At 40.1% G+C, this 22,574-nt stretch overlaps 11 protein-coding genes and 1 non-coding gene across 12 annotated transcripts; 9 read left to right on the top strand and 3 right to left on the bottom strand.

The window, feature by feature from the left end:
- Positions 1–81: 81 nt before the first annotated feature.
- On the top strand, positions 82–1,464 carry FOA43_004727 (uncharacterized protein; the record flags this gene model as incomplete). The annotated part of the gene is made up of 1 exon (XM_038924955.1): positions 82–1,464. One exon carries the CDS (start codon positions 82–84, stop codon positions 1,462–1,464), a length of 1,383 nt encoding a protein of 460 aa, XP_038780883.1.
- Positions 1,465–1,866: 402 nt separating this feature from the next.
- On the top strand, positions 1,867–2,312 carry FOA43_004726 (uncharacterized protein; the record flags this gene model as incomplete). The annotated part of the gene is given in 2 exon segments (XM_038924954.1): positions 1,867–1,873; positions 1,891–2,312. The coding sequence occupies 2 exon segments, from the start codon at positions 1,867–1,869 to the stop codon at positions 2,310–2,312; spliced, it is 429 nt and encodes a 142-aa protein (XP_038780882.1).
- A 388-nt stretch (positions 2,313–2,700) lies between these two features.
- On the top strand, positions 2,701–3,594 carry FOA43_004725 (uncharacterized protein; the record flags this gene model as incomplete). Its single annotated transcript, XM_038924953.1, has 2 exons — positions 2,701–2,709; positions 2,806–3,594. The coding sequence occupies 2 exons, from the start codon at positions 2,701–2,703 to the stop codon at positions 3,592–3,594; spliced, it is 798 nt and encodes a 265-aa protein (XP_038780881.1).
- Positions 3,595–3,751: 157 nt separating this feature from the next.
- On the top strand, positions 3,752–4,117 carry SWS2 (37S ribosomal protein subunit sws2, mitochondrial; the record flags this gene model as incomplete). Its single annotated transcript, XM_038924952.1, has 1 exon — positions 3,752–4,117. One exon carries the CDS (start codon positions 3,752–3,754, stop codon positions 4,115–4,117), a length of 366 nt encoding a protein of 121 aa, XP_038780880.1.
- Positions 4,118–4,399: 282 nt separating this feature from the next.
- Positions 4,400–5,344, top strand: FOA43_004723 (uncharacterized protein; the record flags this gene model as incomplete). The annotated part of the gene is made up of 1 exon (XM_038924951.1): positions 4,400–5,344. The coding sequence occupies one exon, from the start codon at positions 4,400–4,402 to the stop codon at positions 5,342–5,344; it is 945 nt and encodes a 314-aa protein (XP_038780879.1).
- Positions 5,345–6,717: 1,373 nt separating this feature from the next.
- FOA43_004722 (uncharacterized protein) lies at positions 6,718–9,372 on the top strand (the record flags this gene model as incomplete). The annotated part of the gene is made up of 1 exon (XM_038924950.1): positions 6,718–9,372. The coding sequence occupies one exon, from the start codon at positions 6,718–6,720 to the stop codon at positions 9,370–9,372; it is 2,655 nt and encodes an 884-aa protein (XP_038780878.1).
- Positions 9,373–9,999: 627 nt separating this feature from the next.
- FOA43_004721 (uncharacterized protein) lies at positions 10,000–11,553 on the top strand (the record flags this gene model as incomplete). The annotated part of the gene is made up of 1 exon (XM_038924949.1): positions 10,000–11,553. One exon carries the CDS (start codon positions 10,000–10,002, stop codon positions 11,551–11,553), a length of 1,554 nt encoding a protein of 517 aa, XP_038780877.1.
- Positions 11,554–12,125: 572 nt separating this feature from the next.
- On the bottom strand, positions 12,126–12,197 carry FOA43_004720. The gene has a single exon. It is a non-coding gene; the product is annotated as a tRNA-Pro (tRNA).
- Positions 12,198–12,461: 264 nt separating this feature from the next.
- On the bottom strand, positions 12,462–14,663 carry FOA43_004719 (uncharacterized protein; the record flags this gene model as incomplete). Its single annotated transcript, XM_038924948.1, has 1 exon — positions 12,462–14,663. The coding sequence occupies one exon, from the start codon at positions 14,661–14,663 to the stop codon at positions 12,462–12,464; it is 2,202 nt and encodes a 733-aa protein (XP_038780876.1).
- A 174-nt stretch (positions 14,664–14,837) lies between these two features.
- FOA43_004718 (uncharacterized protein) lies at positions 14,838–17,153 on the bottom strand (the record flags this gene model as incomplete). The annotated part of the gene is made up of 2 exons (XM_038924947.1): positions 14,838–17,123; positions 17,145–17,153. The coding sequence occupies 2 exons, from the start codon at positions 17,151–17,153 to the stop codon at positions 14,838–14,840; spliced, it is 2,295 nt and encodes a 764-aa protein (XP_038780875.1).
- Positions 17,154–18,032: 879 nt separating this feature from the next.
- Positions 18,033–19,538, top strand: FOA43_004717 (uncharacterized protein; the record flags this gene model as incomplete). Its single annotated transcript, XM_038924946.1, has 2 exons — positions 18,033–18,037; positions 18,125–19,538. 2 exons carry the CDS (start codon positions 18,033–18,035, stop codon positions 19,536–19,538), a joined length of 1,419 nt encoding a protein of 472 aa, XP_038780874.1.
- A 723-nt stretch (positions 19,539–20,261) lies between these two features.
- FOA43_004716 (uncharacterized protein) lies at positions 20,262–22,546 on the top strand (the record flags this gene model as incomplete). The annotated part of the gene is made up of 2 exons (XM_038924945.1): positions 20,262–20,265; positions 20,421–22,546. 2 exons carry the CDS (start codon positions 20,262–20,264, stop codon positions 22,544–22,546), a joined length of 2,130 nt encoding a protein of 709 aa, XP_038780873.1.
- Positions 22,547–22,574: the final 28 nt, after the last annotated feature.

The following is a 22,574-nucleotide window of genomic DNA, read 5'->3' as shown; positions in this document are numbered from 1 at the left end:
TCACTTATATTTTTCCTTCTTCATTCATATATTTATTGATTCATTGCAACCTGAAGACTCAATTATTACTACTTTTTGCTGATGGTTAAAGATACACGACTCTATGATATGTTACACGTTTCGACGGATGCAGACGAGTCCCAAATAAAAAAGGCTTATCGTGCATCTGCTTTAAAGTATCATCCAGATAAGGTTAAAAATGTCAAGGATGAGGTGGCTCGTCGTAAAAGTACGGAGATATTCCAAGAAATGACCCGTGCTTATGAGATATTGTCTGACAAGCATCGACGATTGGAATACGATAACTATGGAGATGATGCATCGAAGTCCAGCAGCGTCACGGAGACATCGCAGGCTTTTTCCCAACCTGGTCAGAACATGTTTTCGCAGGCGGAAATGATCTTCAATAATTTGTTTGGTGATGATCTAAGAGGTGGTTTTGGTGGAAGAAGAGGAATAAGAGTTCCCGGTGGGGCCTCTTCATTCTTCCAAAATCCTTTTCCCTCATTTGGATTTGGAGGAGATTTTGCTAACGGTGGTGATGACTTCATGATGGGGGGGATTTCTGGAATGTCGCAAAACCAAAACCAACAACAACAACAACGTCGTAAGGGAAGAGATATTCGTCATACTTTGTACTGCGGCGTGGCAGATTTCTACAATGGAAGAAAGATTATGCTTAGTCTTGCCCGAAAAGTCATATGTCCGAAATGCCATGGTCTTGGTGGACTCAAAGAGGTGAACTGTAAAGGATGTGGAGGTTCTGGTGTACAGGTCAGCGAAAGCCGAACTGGGGGAATGTATCAACGGTCTTCCATGACGTGTAATTTGTGCGGAGGGGCTGGAAAGTATATTCCTGATGATTGCATATGTCCAGAGTGTCATGGTGCACAGTTAAAAGACAAAAAGGAGATTCTGGAGGTTGTTATACCGCGTGGAGTGAGCCCTGGATATAATGTTGTGTTTGATAAGGGAGCAGATGAAGGACTAGATATCATTCCGGGAGATGTGATTATAACTATTCAGGAGGACAACAAAATGAAGGATTTTGTTCGTCATGGAGACGATCTTCTCACCACAGTGAAAATACCTTTATGCAAGGCTATTTGTGGAGGTATGGTAGCCATTAGACATTTGAACGGCAAGACATTGAACGTTTATTTGGGAAGATCGGAGATTAAAAGCGGTACAGACGTTAAAGTGATCAAAAATAGAGGCATGCCAATCACTACAAATGAACCGGGAATGTCACGCGAGGTTATAGGCTACGGAGATCTTTACGTGAAATTCGAGGTAGTATTACCTCAGCCCGGAGAGTTGGATGAGAGACAATACGAACAGATTGGAACAGCATTGTTGCCAGATGCTGAGGTACCAGATATTGATGGCTCGACAACAGAGGACGTGGTATATACATCGGAGGTGACATCCGGATCTATTCCTGATCCAAACAGCTTTCCATGATCCCCTTTTTTTTTATATAGCATTTAAGCCGATTCGCCGGTACGCAATTTTTTCCCTTCTAAAAATCTGAAAATTGAATTCTGAAAACCGAATCACGCTAATTGGAATGTGAAAAATACCATACCGTCAAAGAGTGGGAAGGGAAAATCTTGTTCTTGTAGGAGAGGAGGCACTTTTATTTTTGTCTGTCACTTTTTTTTTTGTTGATTAAAGCAGATAGACTCAATTGTTAACAATATGGACAAACTAAGAGAAGTAAGTGTAGATTTTGAATTGTTGAAGAGGAATTGAGGCGTGATAACGGGCATTGTTATAGTTGAGGGGGCTGGGGGCCTCACGCGTCACATAAAGCATCAATGTTTAATACTAACAAGAAATAGAAAATGAACAAGCTTAAGCTTGATGCCGAGTCGTGGCAAGAAAAAGCGGATGAGCACTCGGAAAAGGTTAAGGAATTGGAACAGAAGCTTCTTGAGAAAGATAATGAGATAAAGGCATTGACCACTAAGAATCAAACTTTGGAAGAGGAAAATGAGAAAATTGAAGGCGAGTTGGAAGATCTCAAAAAGGTTGCTGGAGAATCGACTCAGCTTAAATCTTCTAACGAGAACTACACCAAGAAGAACTCCATGTTGGAGGAGGAGTTGGAAACTTCTGATAAGAACTTGAAGGAAACTACCGACAAGTTGAGAGACACCGATGTTAAGGCTGAGCAATTGGAGAAGAAGGTCACTTCCTTGGAGACTGAAAAGGCTGAGCTTGAGACCAAATATGACGAACTGGAGGAGAAGTACAAGAAGGCTGCTCAAGAGTTGGAGGAGATCAACCAACAGTTAGAGGGTATATAAGCGTTTTTGGGGGGATTAATTTTTATGCCCTAATTACTGCTATCTATTGATTATTTGAATTGTATAGTGATTAGCATTCCAGGTAAAATTCTAAAGGGACTCTACGCCGATCTTCTCTCTACCAGGGCCCTCCCCCGTGCTTCGCTGTTTTCCCGTGCTTCTTCTGTGTCTGAAGATAACGAATTTTCTATTCTATTTTTCCATATTCATTATTTGTTACTTTCTCTCTCTTTTTTCTAATACTTTTTGGATTACATTAATGAATCCGCCCACCAGTGACCCTCCACCTTACACGGATGAGGATCAAAGTATTATTGGTCCGACTCCAGAAGCTTTGGGTCTGGACTCTCACTTTGATGCCTTAGGCTCTGATGACGAAGACATAGAGATGGACAACGTTTTAACGCAATTACACAGTAACGGAACCAATCTTTTATATGGGATTTCATCGAATACTACCAGAAATATGGCACAGCAACGAAATTCTCTCAAGGAGCTTGGACTCAAGCGGTTGAATCCGGGACAGCACTTTGCCGTTGCCATATGTCGGGATATATCATTGGTACTAATACTAAAAAATTGCCTTGTATTCTGGTCCAAGTGGTACCAGATGATAACGGTGGGATATGAGAGGTCAAATCTAACCGCCGCTTGGGCTACGGAGTTCTTTCTTGCCGGTATATGGTGCATTGTTTCAGGGTTACTTTCCTATTCCATTCTGGATGGCCTTATGGCCAGGTGGATGGTGATGTATACCGTTCAAGCGGCCATTGTTCGAATACTTAGCATGTCTCTACTTATTATTGTTCTTGTTGAATTACTCAATTACCTGTTTAACACCAGTGACAATGAGTTTTGTCTCCCAGCCTGGATCATCATAAGCTGTGTGCTTACCTTCATCTATATTCTTCAAAACTACATTACTTCCAACCTTCGTCTCAACGAGATTTTACTTAGAAAAGTCAAGGGGACGGATGATGATGATGAAGATGAAGTATACGTGCCTGCAATTGTCAATGCTGCATCTAACAGTTCGAATAATACTCCTTCTACTTCTGTCAGACGAAGGAATACTGACTCCGGTAGGCGTTCACGGCTTAAAGACGACGACGACGAGAGATCAACGGAAATACCCCGCAGAACTGTCGACCTATACAACCTTACCGTATTCGCTGTGGTACCTATAGGCGTTGCCAGCTTTATTACTATGTGCGGATTAGTTAGACTGGTGGTGATCCTTCGACTTGAGGTCGGTCTGAATATCACCCAGCTACTTGAATGATCGGACCTTTCGCGAATGCCCTTGTAATTTTAGCCCGATGAATAATCTACCGCATAGCGCTTAGCTTCTCTTTTTCTTTGCACTTCCTTCGAAAATTTTTATCTCGTTAACTTCCTTTGCTACCCAAGTACTCGTCCTTTCACTACCTCGCTTCGTTATGGTGGTTCATATTCTTGGTAAGGCTATCAGGGGTAAATACAAAGTGGTATATGGCCTTTCTGCAACCTTTTATGGGCTTGGTCTACACACGGCCACGAAAATATGCTCGAAGCTCGGTTTCTATCCGGAAATGAGAATGCATCAACTTAGCGAGCAGCATCTCATGTCAGTGACCAAAGAACTTTCAGACATGACTATTGAATCGAAACTTTTATCTCAGATTAGATCCAACATCCAGTTGAAGAAGAAAACCGGCTCGTACGCCGGTTTAAGACATGCTATGGGACTTCCTGTTAGGGGACAGAAGACTAGAACTAATGCTAAGACTGCTAGAAAGTTGAATAAGTTGGACAGAAAGATGTGAGTTGTATGTATGGCTAAACAACTTGTATATAGGAATGTATTTATTGTATGGGAGACACCCGGTATTTTATTTTCCGATAGACAAAGGTCGCGCATATTCTTCGTCGCATTTTCACTCTAACACCATTTTTGTTGTGCTTCTCCGCCAAATCTGTACTAACTCAACAATTGTTTATTGATCCTTGTATTTTTATTCCTCTTGTTTCCTTCTTCTTAGATTCCTTGTTCTTACACCTCTGTTAGTTCAACCAGGAGTCAAATCAAGAACCCAGGCATCAAGTGAATGGATAGTATAGATACAACTTCAACTTCAACTCCAACTCCGTCTTCCGCCGGTACTTTACCGTCCATTTTGTGCGCTCTTGCAATCATTTTTGCTACAATGTGTTTCATTAACAGAACTGGCAAGGCCATCAAGTTCTACGTTAAAGGTTTCGTGGCCCTCACTGTTATATTATTCAGCGCTTCTTATGGAATGGTGGCTTCTATTTTTCTTTCTATGGTAGGTCGAACACATTACGCTCAATATAGCGTGGCTAGGCTTTACTATACGTTACTAAGTTTCCTCCTCGGTTTGAGGATCGATGTAGATCGTCCCGAAATCTTGTCCAAGCTTCCTGCTGTGTTGATCTGCAATCACCAGTCTGAAATGGATATCTATGTTTTGGGTAAGGTGTTTCCTCCAAACTGCACAGTGACATCCAAAAAATCCTTGATGTATGTTCCCATCCTTGGCTGGTTCATGTATTTATCTGGAACATTCTTTTTGGATAGGGCAAATAGAGAAGAGTCCGTTCACACCCTGGATTTAGCTTTGAAAGACCTCAAGGAGAGGGAAGGTGGCGTGTATATGTTTCCCGAGGGTACTAGATCCTACTCTTCTACTCCTACATTACTACCTTTCAAAAAAGGTGCCTTCCATTTGGCCGTCCAGGGCCAAATTCCTATCATTCCATTGGTTGTTTCAAATACCTCTAATATCTACTCGCTGAAGCTTCACAACTTTAATAGAGGTACCATCAAAGTCAGAGTCTTGGACCCAATCCCTACAGTGGGACTAACTAAGGACGACGTTTCTAAGTTGTGTCATGATACAGAGGAGAAGATGAGAGCAGCCGTTATGGCCTTAGGAATGAGCGAGGTTCGCGGAGAGCCCAAGAAGACGACGCATTTGGTTGGTAACACCACATATGACGAATCCGCACCGCTTTTATCGAGTCATAAGTAATGAAGATATATATGTACATGTATTTGGTGTAGGGATGTAATAAGAGTTGGGTGTTTTTATATCTCATTCTTGAGACTCGTCCAAGTGAACAGTTTTTTTCCTCTGCAACTTGATGACCTGCAATATTTACTGATTCAATTATGGTCTTCTGGAGCACATCAGCTGCTTCACAATCTACATCAGTAACAAAAAATTCACATACAGAAGATGCCATCTCTCCTGATAACTCAGTAGAATCGCATCAAGCAACACTTTCCGCAAAGCGAATGAGAGATCTTGCCAAATCACGAGCCGAATCTCTTGATTTGAACCAGTTTCCTAAAGAAATGTCTTGTTTTACTGCCATGGACGAGCTATTAGAATGCATGTCCCTCGGAGGACAGGTTCGGAATTACTATAGATATGGGGACTTTACCATGTGCAATAAGCAGTCGGAAAAACTTCATTTTTGTCTGAAAAATACCGCGAAACTACAAGCGGAGAAGCAGCAAAGCATTCAGCACTTCTATAAGAAACGTGTGGTGGATCAGCTCAAAAGAGGAAGCAGTGAGGATATATGGGAGGCTCGCAAGTAGATAAATCTGAGTACGCTTTGTATCATAGTTCGAGTTGCGCTGATTGAAGTAATCGAAGGGCTGGTTATAACTTAATTTGTTTGTACATATAAAAAAAAATTCACACTATTTAGTTTCATGTGAAACATGTAAATTCAATTAATTTACCCATTTAGGAAACTGGGGGTACGGATTTTGGTTTCACCTCTTTTCAGAGGGTGCGGCTTCTAGTAGGATTCCGTTTCGTTCCGTCTTGTTTCATGCTACTTGATATCTTAGACATCTACATATGCATATATATATAAAATAAAAATTCACTCCAGCCAGCCCTCTTCAGTAGTCCATCTTTATCTTTTATTATTTCATCATCCTCTAGTATTAGATTTACCTTCTATGCCTCTTTTTAAAAACTTAGTCTCAAAGATAAGCTTAGTTCATGAAGATGACCCAGCCTGTGGGAATTATTTCAATTTAACACCAGGCTCAACATTTTCCAACTGCAACTCGTTTCAATCTTATGACAACTCTCTTTATTCAGATCGGGGCTCATCCCTGAATATTTCATCTACTCATACGACACCTACAAGGCCACACCTCAGTTTGAAGAATCGCACAAAAAAAGGTATCTCTCTAGATGCCTCATGTTGTTTCTGTTCAGAGCCCTTAGGGAATATTTTTGATGGGGAGGAAATCATTGAATTGGAATGTGGTCATTTCCTTCATTTTGATTGTTTCGAAGAGCTATATCGCTTAGAAGATTATTCTGAAAGAACTCAAAATGAATCTTCTTTGCTTGACAATACTGATACTTTCACTATAATGTGCCCAGAGTGTATCACACTTACCTCGTGCAAGAGTGCTGGCCTTAAAGAAAAATTGGAGCAAGCTGACTTGGTTGGTGATGGTAGACTTCATTCATTGTTGGCTGATCTAGGCACTCCTACAGGATTTCCACAAATTCTCACTCCAATAGTTGATACGGCTTCCAAGGTGGAGCTGCCCTTAGAAACACCCACTGAACAGATTGGTAACAAATACTGGCAAACGCATGATGACTCTGTAGACAAGATAAATCAAGAAGAGCACATGTATGCCTTTCCATCTTCATTCCTTGGTGAGACCCCACCTCCCTTCTCTGCTACAGAGCCATTATTTGCCGAGGATCTTTCTAATTTCACGTCTCTACCTTCTCCTTCTACCATGAGTAATACTGACTCATTTAATGATGCTCAAATGGTGAAGGTCCTGCTTGCTCCGGAAAAATCTTCTTTTGATCCAAATGAGGTCGGTGCCATCGTCGATGGTAAGCGCAAAATGTCCTGCGTCTTTAACGTTAAAACTGCTGAATATGAACCGCCACCACTATCCCTGAGTAAAGAGCTACAACTCATCACTGACATTAATAAAACCAAGATAACAAATACCGTTTGGGGCATCCTCGAGTCCAGATTGAGTGCCTCTGATTTTCAAGAGGTGGATATAACCAATATAGGTAAATTGGTTCTTCTGGATTATATGGAAAAAGTTCGTTTTAATGGTGAAGACTTCTACAAAGAGCCATTGGTGATACTTTTTGAATCTGCCTTAGTGGTACTTAACAATACTGCATCTGAAGTGATTCTGATGCAAGCCATTGATGTCGATGATCGCATCTCTTCAGTTTATGCTGATGAAGCTAACGAGTCCATCATAATCAACTTCACAATTCTTCAGCTACCTGAAATCTGCTTTGATACAGGGAGCAAGATTATTTTGCAGAAGTGGACAAAAATCCTTAAAATCCTTATGGCTACAGCCAATAGCAGAGATAATGATTCCAGCGAGATGGCGACATTTTGGCAACCACAAAAAGCATCAGCTGTGAGCAACCATATTCCCTTGATTCAAGTTTCTACCAATGCTTGGAACATTCTCGCAGATTATGATGAAGATTCGATTCCTGAGAGTGTTCGTAAGTTTAATAGGCTGATAACCAAGGGTTTGGATCTTCCCTTTGATTATCTTAACAGACAGATTTCGAAACCTGAAGGGGCTCCAGTTAACTTGATCCTTACAATTCCTCTCTATAATTCAGAGGATTCAGAGTTCTCCGACTCTCAGTATGTTGATAAAGTGAAAAGCATTATTCGCTCAGCTTTCAATTTACTCGGTAACGAAGATAAGATTGGTCTTGTGTTTTTGAGTAAGAATGCATCGGACCTTCTCTTAGGCCATTACTATGGAATGGCAACGAAGTCGTGGCATGGTTGGAAAGATGTTCTTTCAAGTATCACAGAGACTTGTATTTCAAATAATGATTCTCAACAATGGTCCGAGGGCTTGCACTACCTTGAGATCTTAGTTAACATTGGTTTTTCTAAAGCCGATGATTGCATCAATGAAATCATTTTTGCTACATCCGAAATTCTTTCTGAACTGAATAGCTCTATCTCTAGAATGAAAAGAAGCTTACAGCAAAGCAGTCAGAAAGGAAGAAAGGTCAGCATTTCAGTGTCACAGGCTATCCAACAGATTTGTGAGGATTCAAATGCGATGTTCTGTGGTATTCTTTTAGCTGACGAATTCCGTTACAGCACCACAGAAAAGTTGGTCCATCACAACAAGCTGGTGAATAGTAACAAACCAGGAGTTTATTGCAACCGGATTAAGGATTTTCTGGTTCTCGACTTGGATGACTATAAAGAAGTTCTCGAAACAATCCTTTGCGGTCTCGATAATATAACCGTGCGAGAGATTTCCACTTCTATACACTTTCCTCCAGAAGTTAAACTTTTAGAGGTAGAGTTTCAAGGTGAGTTAATTAAAGTTGGAAAGGACAAGCAGAGCATTACATTAAGACTTTCAAACCTTCAGTCTGGTTATGATAAGTCATTCATGTTTACGGTGGGCATACAATTGGATGGCATCGACAATAGGGTAATCACAAAAGGTGGGAAGATTTCTATAGCAACGGCAGAAACTCATATTCTTTCCAATTCATTCTCTAATGAGTCATTATTGACTACAAACCTAGACGTGCGGTTAGCTCCTGATGAACAGCGTCTTATGGATGCATACACCCCGCTAAGTTTGACTATTAGCAATAATAAAGACCAAGAAATGAATGAAGTTGCAATTAATGTCAAATTACCAATAGTCTCTAGACTCTCAGCAGTCAGTGATGCTTTCTTCATAAAAAGAAAGATGGAACTTCAGGTAGCGACAACAATTAAGAATGTCATTTTTCAAACCAGAGAATTCAATTTCTCCACTAAGGAAGCCATGAAAATGAAAATTAAAGAAGTCATCAACGAAATATGGGGATTATCAAAGTCGTGCAATGAGTCCAATACCGCTAACGCTGGAAACAGCAATTTCAAGGTCTGGTCGGAACAACTTATCGACGAGTTGACGGATATAATGGAAGGATATTCGCTGCGAAATCATCAACTCAGCACACACAAAAGCTTTTGCTGCTATTTGGCAATATTGTAAGATGAGCCGTTTGTAGTATTATGAATCATTACTAATTTTATAATTTTATTTCATTCGTCTCAAGGGAAAATAACGAAGCCTAATATCGGGGAAAAAAATGAAACTAAAAGTAAAAAAACATGTCTTCACCGTTACAATCGCGGAAAACACAGAAGACCGATCCACCAGTACTAATACTTTTCATGTGTTCCTAATTGGCGTGTAATTTTAACCTATTTTTTCTGGCTTTGGTATATGATCAAGTTAGCCAGCTAATATTAATGTTTATATGACTGAACTCAAAGTTCTTCCTGAAATTTGTATAGGATCTACTTTTTTTAATGTTTGTCCAGGTCATGCCCAAGTTCCTGAAAAGCTTGGCCGTTTCTTTTTCCTATTGTATGTCGGATAATTTCTTTAGTTTTTCTTTTGCGCATTATTTTTGTAGCTGCTTGTGCATTGTTAAGAGCTGATATAATTTCTATCTTGACAAAAAGTCATGACCCAAATATTGCCGCTAAGACAGACCTACAAAATCTTCAGTGAAGATTGGAGATTTGGTGAAAGATAACTTCAGTATATAAGAAGATCAACGACACAAATTCGCCGACCCCCAAATGCAATATTCTTTCTGAGATTAATATAGGGATGAGTGCTATTCAAGTTATTAGAGAATTCTCAGAATCTTCCAAAGGGCCGGAGGCTTATGATGAGATTACCACCGTGGGTAAGGATTCCTCTGAGAATGAAGCTGCTGACGATGTGTTTGATATGGATTTTTCTTGGCCTTCTGTCAGAGATTATATCAAGACGAGATTCACTGATCTATTCCCTTCAAAGGAAATGTTGAAAGCCAATAGAAAGATGCTTAATCCAATTCCTGGATTAATGTTAATGGGCCGCAAGCAATGGCTCATGTTTTTTTCAGCATTTCTAGGATGGACGTGGGTTGCATACGATTTCTTCACCATCTCATTGAATATCAAGAATTTATCTGTGGAGTTTGACAAGACGGTCACTGAGATTACCTGGGGAATCACTACAGTTTTAATGCTACGTACTGCTGGAAGTTTAGTCTTTGGATATTTGGGGGACCGGTACGGAAGAAAATGGCCTCTTGTTATTAATCTTTTGCTGGTTTCCATCTTACAAATTGGTACCGGTTTCGTCAAGACGTATGACCAATTTTTGGGCGTCAGAGCAGTTTTTGGCATATTACTTGGTGGAGTCTACGGTAATGCTACAGCTACTGCTTTAGATGATTGTCCTACGGAGGCCCGTGGTTTCATTTCCGGTTTCTTGCAGCAGGGCTACACATTTGGTTATTTAATGGCTGTCATCTTTAATAGAGCCATTGCTGCTAATACCTCTAAGGGCTGGAGAGCTAATTATTGGTTTGGCTCTGGCGTCATGTTTCTTATCGTCATATTCAGGTGCTTACTCCCAGAGACGGATTCTTTCAGAAGATCCAAAGAGATTGAAAAGTATAATCAGGAACACGGTATTCATCAAAAAAGCTTTAAGCAAAAGGCTGCCGCCGCTTGTAAGACACACTGGTTGATTATGATTTACCTTGTATTTTTTGCTGCTGCTTTCAATTTCATGTCACATGGCTCTCAAGATTTATATCCTACATTGTTGACTGTTCAGTATAATTTCTCTGAAGATAGGTCTACTGTAACTAACTGTGTGGCCAATATAGGTGCACTATGTGGCGGTATCACAGTGGGCCACCTTTCGAACTTTGTTGGAAGAAGACTATCCATAATTATTTGCTGCATTGCTGGCGGTGCGTTAATCTATCCTTGGGCTTTTGTTTCTGGCAGTGGAATCAACGCTGGGGCATTTTTCTTGCAATTCTGTGTTCAAGGGGCATGGGGATCTGTTCCCGTTCATCTCTCAGAATTAGCACCTGCAGAGTTTAGAGCTTTTGTTGTTGGTTTAGCATACCAATTGGGTAATCTAGCGTCATCAGCTTCTTCTACCATTGAAACAAGTATAGGAGAAAATTTTCCGATAACTTTACCAGACAGTAAGCCAGGTTACAACTACGCTAAGGTGATGGCTATCTTCGTTGGATGTGTTTTTGCTTACACTGTTTTTATTGTTTTTGTTGGTCCGGAAAGAAGAAATGTGTCCTTACAGGCTGATCAGGAAGAAATAATTCAGGCAGAAAGAAAGGATTTTGGAGTCGATCCATAAGCTGCTGGTTCAGTGGAATTGTAAGACTAGAAGAAATAGTCGTTCATAAAGTGTATTTCTATAACTTATTCTTTGATAAAATATACAGGCCACTTCAAAAAATTACCACTGTAATGTTTGATTGAGTTACGATTTAGGGATCAGCAAAGGTGGTCTGGTTTGGATATTGTTGGGAAATGCTAGGAAACAATGTAATTCAACGGTTCCATATCAAAAATTATTAATCGTGGGACTCTTAAACTGAATATATTCCTTTATGTATTCATGCTTATGCGATTTTAAACCCGTCACTTCACTTGTTCAGTTCTCTCTATGCTCGAAATCACCAAATATTCTGCAACGTTGTTTCTATAAACTTTTTCCGTCTTCGTGCTGGACTACGGCTCCTCATTAGTTACATATCGCTTATAAATTCTTTACAATATCCCTAAACATTGAATAATTGACCCAAGAGTCTGATACTCAAAAGAAAATCCCAATACTCTTGAATTCCTTTCGTCTCTTGCGTCAGTTTCCCGATTTGATTAGAATTAATTCCGGCGGATAAAAAAAAATTAAATTAAAAAAACATCGGGGTCAACTGGGAATTGAACCCAGGGCCTCCTGCTCCCAAAGCAGGAATCATACCACTAGACCATTGACCCAATGAACGCCTCGTTAAAGAGCTTTGTTTTTTATGATGCAGAATTAAGATGATAGACATGGCTTGATATTATTATATATTGGAGCTCTTGACTATTTGAATCACCATAAATAATTTGCCATTTTGACATATACTTTGAAATATGTGTATGAATGAAATGATTATGAGTAAAATACAAATTTCTGCATTCTTTACGGAGAGTTTTCATCCTTAAGGATTGTCATGATTAGTACAGAAATACAAAGCATTAATTTACAAAATCTAGTTAGTGCCAGTCTCCATATCGACTGAATTTACTTGGAAGCGAAGTAACCGTACGACGCTCTTCAGGTATCTCGTTATGTCTGTGCCTACCTATTTTAAAGCTCCTCATGGATTCTGAAGGAGATTGCTCTGCATTTTTTGTAAGCCTCTTCAAGTACCAGTTTCCTCCTAAAGTACAAATCACACAAATGAAAATGATGAAACCTAAAATACCGCCAAACCAACCATAATTGGAACCATCTTTGCCTGGAACAAGAACGTTCATACCAAAAAGACCGGTGATTAAGTTCATAGGGACCAAAATGGTTCCCAAAAATGTCACCTTAGATAGCATATTCATCACTTCATTATTGAAGTAGAATGATTCTACTTGAAGCTGTGCTAAATAATTCATGTGAGCTCGACTTAGAACCTTTTCGTAGGAAAGAAGTGACTGAAACATCGTGATGAGATGATCCTGAATATCACCAAGATATAACGCAATGTCTGAACGTGGCTTTACGGGCTGTGTTGCTGTAACACTGGGGAGAACGGTATCACTTTGACACCGCTTGACAAACATCTTGATCACATCGGCTTTTCCTTGAAGCAAACGCATCAACGTCATAACCTTTCTTCTGGATTCACCAATCCGAAAAAGCATTCCACGAAAACCCTTCTCACCTAAAAGAAAAACAGAATCTTCAATAACCTCAGACTCGTATCCAAAGGTGGAAATAACAGGAGCAAAGCCATCGGTGATATCATCAATCATAGCGTAGCAGAGCCAGTCGGAAGATATAACAAAGTAGTCCTGCAACTGTCTCACTCTTCGTCTAACACTGGCAGGATTGCAGATAGGAGCAAAATGGAACGTTAGCATACCCTGGCGAAAAACAACCATGTAAACGTTGATTCTTTCTAGGAAATCCTCACTTTCAGCGTCATCTTCAAACGTATGAAAACATATGAAATAGTAGCTTTTGAATAATTCTACCTTTTCCCGGGCCTCTTGTGTTCGTATATCTTCTGCTGTCAAGGGATGTATGCCAAATGCCTTGGCAATAACTTTCATTTCTTCATCAGTAGGACATGTACAATCCAACCACCACACAGAATTTTCAGGCTCAAACAGATCTAACACATGCTGTCCGGGTTTCAAAAGACTGGGAATGTCTGGAGCATGTATAGTCGCCTTGCGTTCGGAATTGAAAAAGCTGAATCGAGTAGGAGGAGGCGTGTTGTCATCCTCCTGACAAAAAAAGGTTTCCTGCTCATTAGACTCCTTCTGTATAGATGAGGTTGCGGAGGAAGTAGACAAATGAGCAATATCAGCCTCAAATGCAGATGTTGTTGAATCTTTGGGAAGGATTCCAGAACTTTCTGGTGTAGAATCAGAGATCTCATTACTCGATGGGATAATGTTGGGTGTATATTTAAGCGCAGCTGTACTGAAGTTCTGAGATCCCGTAGTAATCACACCATCTATGGAGGCAACAGCAAGGCCGGCAGCCGCTCGGCTGCGTATCTCCTGCTCACGACGCAAAATTTCCCCATTCTCAAGTCGCTGCTCCTGTATAAACTCTTCAAGCTCGTCCACATCTACGTCACCAATCTTGACATGCTTAGGAACCATTGGGAAACACACATCTTCCTCAGTCTCCTGTGAGTCTCGAGATCCGTGTGATGTCACACTACTACTCCGACTGCTTCCACTGCTGCTGCTGCTGCTGCTGCTGCTACTATTGATACTACTGTCACCATCGTCTAAATGAGCCTTACCAGCCTTACCAGCTTTATCTTCAGCGTCATCCGACACTAACACCGAAGATGCTTTAGAAAGTGTCTTCGCTAATCGCGTAGTAAACATTGCGACACCATTGGAGCCAGATCTGGACCTTCCTAAACTCCCACTGGTGCGACTTCCTCGACTCTTCTGCCTCAATAGAATACTTCCAATGCGCTTCCCATTCTTAGACCTCATTAAAGAATGTGCTTTTTCACTGACACTCTTTGAATCATGATGACTAGCCTTCCTTAAATAAGGTTTGAGTGACTCAGCATCAGCATCGTCAAATGTAATGGCACTCTCGTTGTCAGAAACGACAGGCACAACAGTAGCAGAATTAGATAAACCCGGGGCACCAGCAACTCCATGGCTCAGGGAGGCTTTGTTTCCACTGACTTTCCTCACAAAAGAATCTGAATGTCTTCCTAAAGACATTATGTAGAATATTTGAGATCAGAAAGTTACAGCTTAAAAGCAGAAAAGAGTCTTGAGATGTCAAAGACCAGTCCATGGGTAGATTAAGAAATAGAAAATTTGAGGAATAAAAACCAATCGCAACAAACCAACCGTCATATAATATTACATTTAGGATTGACTTACATATATTATTCATAGCTGAAGAGTGCTCAACTTTGTCTCTTCAACAATCTTGTGACAAAGCCAGGTCGAGGAATACATATTAACTCTGTCAATGGCAGCTCCTGTCCTTCTGATGCCTACGGGCTCACACTTAAATCCAAAATTCTCAAAGTGTTTGATATACCATGGATGCTGAGAGGCAGACCTTAGCAATACTCTTCCATTTGGTGCAAGTGCGTGATACAAGGCAGTGATTTCCTCGTCAACCTCAGCTCCTTCTTTTGCGAACCAATCCATGTGGTCCATAATAATGGCAGCAGTAAGTGAATTATTATTCAATCTGTCGAATACATCACTCAAAAAGTCGGTGTGAATTCTGATACGGTCCAAGGGACAATCTTTGTCTGATGAGAACCTGCCATATGCTGCTCTAGTGAGGTAATCTGGACAGTTATCTTTAGAGTATCGTCCCTTCAAGCAAAGATAGTAAAAGTAGTTTTCACTAGAAACAAGATACGTTTCAATGACGGGATCGAGAGTATCTGCGAGGTATTTAATCACCGACGAGCCCATCATAGCGGTCTGGTTGGCAGGAACACCTAAAGCCTTCCACAAGAAAATAGGATTATCGATAAAAAGCTTGGAAATGATGGAATTCATAAGTTGAGGCCTCAATTGAGTGTACCAAATCTTCTTTTGCTGCTCCAAAGTCTTAGCTGAGCACAACTCTTCCACATATCCAGAGGCACCAGCAAATTTGAAAATGTAGCTTACTAACTTCAAAGGCCATCTAGAAAATCCAGTATGATACAAGCCTCTACCATTGATTGCAAACGTTTTTGGACCAATTTTGTACCAGTATTGGAAAGCATTTGAGGACATATGAGGGGCCAGCCTTTCGACAAGAAGTTCTTTAAAGTCTTCAACTTTGCCAATACCAAAGATTTGCCAGATCTCTTCTCTAGTGAGAGATGATTTGAATGCTGCTAACTTCAACTCAAGAAGGTGGCCCTGACATGGATTTAAATCTACGCAATGAATTCTCCTTGGAGGTTCAGGCAAACTTGCGTAGGAGAGTATATTGTCCCCAGCAGAGGTGATAGCAAGCACTGAATCGTTCTTGCCGAGGTGCAATAATTTGCTATCCTCCTTCGGATCTTCCCAAGTGAAGGCATAGATGTACTGATCGTTGAACTGATTGTACTCTGGCCTTTGCTCATCATAGTAAATTCGATAGATATCCCTCTGATAATACATAGAGGGATAAGGCAAATTTCTTGATTCGTTTTGAATGACAGCTTGGTGACTCTTACTTGTTTTCAGCTCTTGGATCTTTCCCTTAGGTATATCCTGAGGGGCCAAATAAGGAGATGCTGTAATAGAAGCGTTAACTCGGTATAACAATGAAGGGGATCTTTCTTTATCACACCCAAGCCAGATGAAGTATGGAATATCTCCCAAAGTCTTGTTATAAAGGTTTAGGGACTTTACAGTACCGAATCTATACTCCAAGTAATCTCTTCTTGCAGGGTCGAGAAAGACACTATCAGCTTCGAACCAGATTCTCCAGAAAGTACGCAATATCCAAGGAATATGTCTATCCGACATACCTCCGACGGTGTTCACCTTACCTATAGTATTGACCTCACTTTGGACACCAAAATCGACGCAGCAGATTAAGCCCTCCTTATGAAGTAAGGTAGCAGCGTGATCAATGGCGGAATGAAAACCAGGAATCATGGAAAGAGAGTAAGAAAAGGTTATCAAATCAGCGGAAATGTAGGGAATAGTGAAGGTGCAAGCGTCGGCAAGCATACAATGGATATTGGTTAATCCCTTAGCTTCAAATCTCTTCCTGGCAACATCAAGCAAAGATGGAGAAAGATCCACGATGTAGATGGCTTTAAAGTGTTCAATAAGAGGACATATTTGGTTCATCTGTTCAACATTGAAGCCTGTACCACCTCCGACATCTATCCAGACCAAGTTATCCTTTTTGGAAAGATGAGAAATAGCCATCCTTAGGGATTCTTCACGTCCTTTAAGTAATGTTGGCCTAGTGGCATCGTAAATCTTAGCCTGAGCCTCATAAAATGATTCCAAGGCTTGCAGCTGATGAGAATCCTTCGCACGTTTCCTAGACGATGGCAGAAAAGGCTTGAAAAAACAGTTACAACAGAACATAAGGAGTGTCTTACATTTGGCTTTAAATACAGAGCCAATAAGAGCCGCAGAGATAATAGAGAAGAGTAAGGATAATCCCAAAGCCGGGATATTTTCCTTTTGTAGAAATCCCTTCGAAACGGAATTGAAATCCTGGGAAACCAAATGAGTGACTTTATCCATTATCAAAGCTGAAAGCATAATGCAGGAGATATAACAAACCAAAAGAGATATACAAGTGAAGGATTACAAAGAGTGTACGTCATATATATATGTAAACATATTTGAAAGGACAAGATACTAATTAGGTCGAGCAAAAGCCAAATACGCTGCTCAAATTGGCCGTAAATAAAAGGGAACTCAGTATAAAACAAATGGAGATAGACAGTAGGGGGCACGTGAAAGGTTGGGAATATTACAAGAGTAGAGCAAAACGTGCTCTTCGCATAAGCGGGAGTGAATATTGAGCATTAATAAATGAGAACTGATAGGATTTTACATATTAGAGAGTAGAATATGAAAGCGGGAAAAAAGAACTAATACAAAGTCAATGAAGAACGTGGGCTCTGCCAGGCTTTAAGTGATAATATATTCCCCTGGCCATAAAGTACTGAGCGAGTTTTTAATTATTGAGGAGTACAAATCGAGATAACTAGTTTGGGCGACAGATGCCTCCGGAATTTTACCGGTTTTGATCATCTCATCTCATTTTAGGGGATGGTTGACTTCTATAGTTTTTGTTTGATCAGCGAGAGGCCTTGGAAATCCTCAATTATGATGATATTCATTGATGCCTATATACTTCTCCGCTCTTTAAAGTCAGACAGCGATGACAAGTCATTTTATTTCATGACATCGGAAGAAAACCCCCTGGATCAAGGACTCTGGTAGCCATTGATCATCTTCATATACTAGATATTTTCCGAGGTCGATCGCGTCCCAAATTTTTGGGACAGATTTTGGACCTCGGCTAAGTGCTCACTCTATAACTTTCTTTCTTTTAATTCACAAACTCATCGAATAATGATAGGATTTGGTATGGCACCCGCAAAAACCTTGGGGATGTTGTCATTAAGGTGTATGAGGTGTTCGTTGTTTCGACCTACTGTAATCAGCCCTTCAATTGCAATCCCGATACGTCTGACACATTCAAGACGTCAATTAGTTGGTACCCAAATACTCACACTTGGATTAAGACCTCAGTTGATTCAACAAAACGTGAAGCTGGCTTCTCGTAGTGCAGCATTTTGGAGAATTGGTACCAACCTTCAGGTTTTCAAGCGGATGCTCAAGGAGTCTGGCGATAGTGAATGGAAGTACAGGTTACTTCTATTCCTTGGATTGTTCATTGTGTTGAACTTTCTCTTCAATATCATGATGGCAGTATTGACAAACATATATCTTCAAAGGCTTCAGCCAAGCACCGTCCGGTTTGGGTTATTAGTTAACAGCGAGTACAAGCAAGGTATAGTGGAAGAAATGATCAAGATGAACGATATGAAGGCTAATGAGAAGTATTTGAACTGTTTGAGAATGTTGGCAAGAGACAATGGAATGGATAATGAGGACGTTAATGTGAAACCAGATGATGGGGAGAGCAACAATTCGGGTTTGCACGATATCTGCAACATTATCATGGGAGAAGAACAGTTGGATAAGTGGTACTATGAGAAAAGAGATCCGAATTACATTTCCAAATATTGTGATCTAATATTACGATACGCAATGACGTTATCCGATGACAAGAGTCAGGTGGCTTACGAGAGTATTGACAAGTGCTTTCAGATTGTCAATAGATACGAGAAACTTTCGCATAAGTCGATGGGCTCTTACTCGTTAAAGAACAAGGCTCTGAGAACTAAAGCCGATATTATGAAATCTAGAGGAGAAAACTTCAAAGTGGTGGAATCCTGCATGCTAGATTCAATTCGACTGGTCGAAGAGAATGAATTCAAAAATGATTATCCTCCAGATAGAGATGTAGGTATTGTTCCAGAGGGAGAAATATCCAGCAATAACCTTGCAAACTCGTTACTCGATCTATGCTCTCTCTATACAGATACCAGAGAACCGAAATATATGAGTAAGGCATTGTCAATATTGATTTCAGAACTCAGATCCCTTGAAGAAGAATACCATGCGTTGGATAAACGCTATGATTCCGGTGCTTTATATAGAAAAAAGAAAGTCATTAGATCTGGAGATGAAAAGAGGCTAATGGAACTTGGATTCGAAAAAATCCCACTCATTCAAATGGAGATCAGTGAAATCCTTTGGTATAGTAAGCATTACGAGAAGGCCATTGAAATGGCGAAAAATTCGGCCCAGAAGTCCAGCATGTATTCTCATGGAAATTATAACTCTGCAAAGATTGCAAAGATTGGATTTAACAATCTTTCCAAGATGTATCACAGGATGGGTGATGAAGAAGTTGCCGAGCTCTGCCAGTTGCAGTCCGAAGCAATTGAAGTGCCTTTGAATGCTTTTATTACTCCTTCTAGTACCGTCAGGAATGCTGTCTTGGAGTACTGGTTTGGTTCCTGGGGTAACTTTTTGTTTCCTGGCTGATCACTTATATGTAGCCTTTACTGTATATAGAAATAGATTTGTGAGAAGTGCTGAAAAATTTCGAATTTTGGCTCTACATGATGCGAAAATGAAAAGAAGAAGAAAGCATTCATTAATTCTTGCTTGTAGTCATTTCATCTCGGCCTTTCCACAGTTAGTTCATTTTATTGCTAAAAATGTCGCTTGATCAGCTTCTGACAATCAGCTTGAAGAAGAAATTCCATTCTCTTACGTTTGGGAAACTTTTTAAAGAGTACAAGCACAAACAACTTACTGCTTCGTCAAGTGAAACAAAGATAGATATGTCTGCCCTTTTCCACAATTGCTCTCATCATCCCCTTCAACTTAGATACATCTTTGAAGTGTTAATCATTGCTGATTTGAACAACAGTTTTGAAGATCTCATCGACTTTTTCACCTCATATTTGCCTCGAATGGACAAGGCAGATCAAACTGCAATCATGATCTACTTCAATCAGATGTCTGAAGAGTTTCCATGGTCAAAATTGGCTTCCAGCGATTCATTTCTTAGTGCTTTCAGTTTCTATCTCCATGTATTTTCAAAATCAAATCCCTCTTCTGAGCATGATTCCAAAATGGTTCTTATGATCACCAAGTTTGTAGTCCATCTCCTTTCTAGTGACACGAAGATTCCTGAATCATTCAACCGGGAGGTGGTAACATTTTTTGATTTTCTCAAAGAGACTCATTTTGGTGCATCCTATGAGTACCTCAACACTTTCTTCAGCCAGTATAATCTTACAACTGTGAGGAAGGACTACCAATCACTCACCCTTTCTATTAATGGTCCCCAGGGGTCCTTAGAGACAGTGAAATTGCTGAAATTGAAGAAAATATTGTGGCTATCACAGCAAATTACAGTCAAATTTACTTTAATCAACGACAAATTCATCAGGGCTTTTAAAAAGTTACTCAATTTGTCTCGTGTGACTACCGCTGCTACCAACACCTCCATAGCCTATGAATTGACAGTTTCTTTATTTGATTGCCTCACTTTGAGTACTGCTAAGACACATCGTCTCTGGGTTCACGCTATATTATATAAACTCCCTCAGGCATTGAAAATTTTGAAGATCAATCAGGCGAAATTGAGTAATACCCTTACAAATACGACAGATGCAATAGACTTTGCAAAGAACAAGCCTCTGATAATCAGTCTATTACAGAATTTAGTATCCTTGGACCTTGTTAAACCTACACAACTTTCTAAGCGGTTCTCAGATGCCTCTGTGATTACCCCTGCGTCATCAAAACTTAGTTTGGAAGAGCTGAACCATGATTACACATCTATTTTTCATACGTGCAACCCGGAATTTGTATCTTTAGAAGAGTCTGGCGTTAAGGAGTTCATTAATAAGGTGTCGGAATCATGGATTCAAACTGAAATGTTTGGTAAACTCGTACTGGAATCAATTAATTCCTTTATTAACAATCATGACAATATCAGGCTGAGAAGACTGTTGATTTCTTTGACTATGAACAGTCGGATAATGGACTATGTAATTCTTCAGGAATCTCCCTACTCTATTACAAAGCAGTTGATAGCATACTTGGAAGAACAGGTGGATGTCAAGCCAGATTCTGAGAGCAAGGGAGACCAATCAGGGCAGGAGACTGGTGCTGAGTTTATGGATTTGGATCTAGGCGATGACGATTCGTCCAATGCCCAGGATTTCTTTACAGATTTTGGTACCATTCTCATCTTCATTCAGTACACAGTATTTCGATACAATCTGAATCTTTGGAAGTTTGAAAAAGATGAGCAAACGTTGCAACTTTTGAACAATGCCAGTACTGTCAATGCCAAAGATTACCTGGAAAAGCTTCAGGAGCCGGATTCCGAATTGAACACCATCATCAATGACTGGATTTGCTCATTATTCGATAATGTGAATTCTGATGGTATATCTGATGACCTAGTGAGGAAGTGCAGTATAAGGGACTACCATTTTATTATGCCTCGTGTAATTGAGGAGGCCGTCACTGCTTATAGTCTGTCACTCATTGATCAGGACTCGCTGATGGGTGGCCTTGAATACTTCTATCAGCCATTCTTGATTAACAATCTAACTACGGTGTTTCGATATCTAGTGAATGCCAGCTGGGCTAAAGAAAACCAGAATGATATCATTGCATTGACTAAAATATTGCGAAAGCTTAGCGTTTGTGAAGATATGACAGGGGAAGTCAAAATTCTTCACTCTATGATCATGGAAATTGTCAACGATGATCTTTATTTGGCTCTTAAAAATCTTAACAGTCTACCTCAAGTTGAGGAGTATCTTTCAAAGTTGAAGACTCCCGATGAGGAAGGCGTTGACTTGAGAGCTTTAGTAAACTATGTGAATGAGGGAACACCTGCCAAATTTGAGGTTGTGTCAGTTTATCTGATTGCCGATTCTATTGGCTCTGAATTGGATTGGTTCTACGATCAGTTGACGCTACTTTTGGAAACAACCAATAAAGAATTCATCGATGTTCTCAATTACGAGCTTATTGCATCGCTGATGATTTACTATTCGTCCTTCAAAACATGTACAAACTTGAGCTCATGGATTTCAAATTTGAATTCATTTACGGAAAAGAAAGTTGGAGGAAACTTGACGTTTAATAGAAAATCACCGGAGAAGATGATTATTATAGACGCTGCCAAAGAGAAGAGACTTGAGCAGGATAAGAAAAAAGTGGAGAATGATGATAACAATAAGGACAATAAGGATTCATCGTTTGATTCCAACTTTTTTGGCTTCATTCAAGAACCTGAAACGGAAGAAAAGCCGGAAAGCTCCATTGAAGTGAAACCAGATCCTGATGCTATGGATGTGGATACGAATGAGATGATAAATGAAATCAAACCAGCAGCACCGAAAGAGGATAATCACGACCTTTTTATGGCAAATCTTCTGGTTCTCATTCGCTATAACGACCCAAGAACGGTTAACAATCTTGTTACGAGGATCCTTTCCAATATGGAATGTCTTTACTAAGTAAACTAAAATAAATTCGCGAGGTGTT

The sequence above is a fragment of the Brettanomyces nanus genome, chromosome 4 (assembly GCF_011074865.1).
Source record: "Brettanomyces nanus chromosome 4, complete sequence".
Lineage (NCBI taxonomy): Eukaryota > Fungi > Ascomycota > Pichiomycetes > Pichiales > Pichiaceae > Brettanomyces > Brettanomyces nanus.
This window is presented reverse-complemented; position numbering and strand designations above follow the sequence as displayed.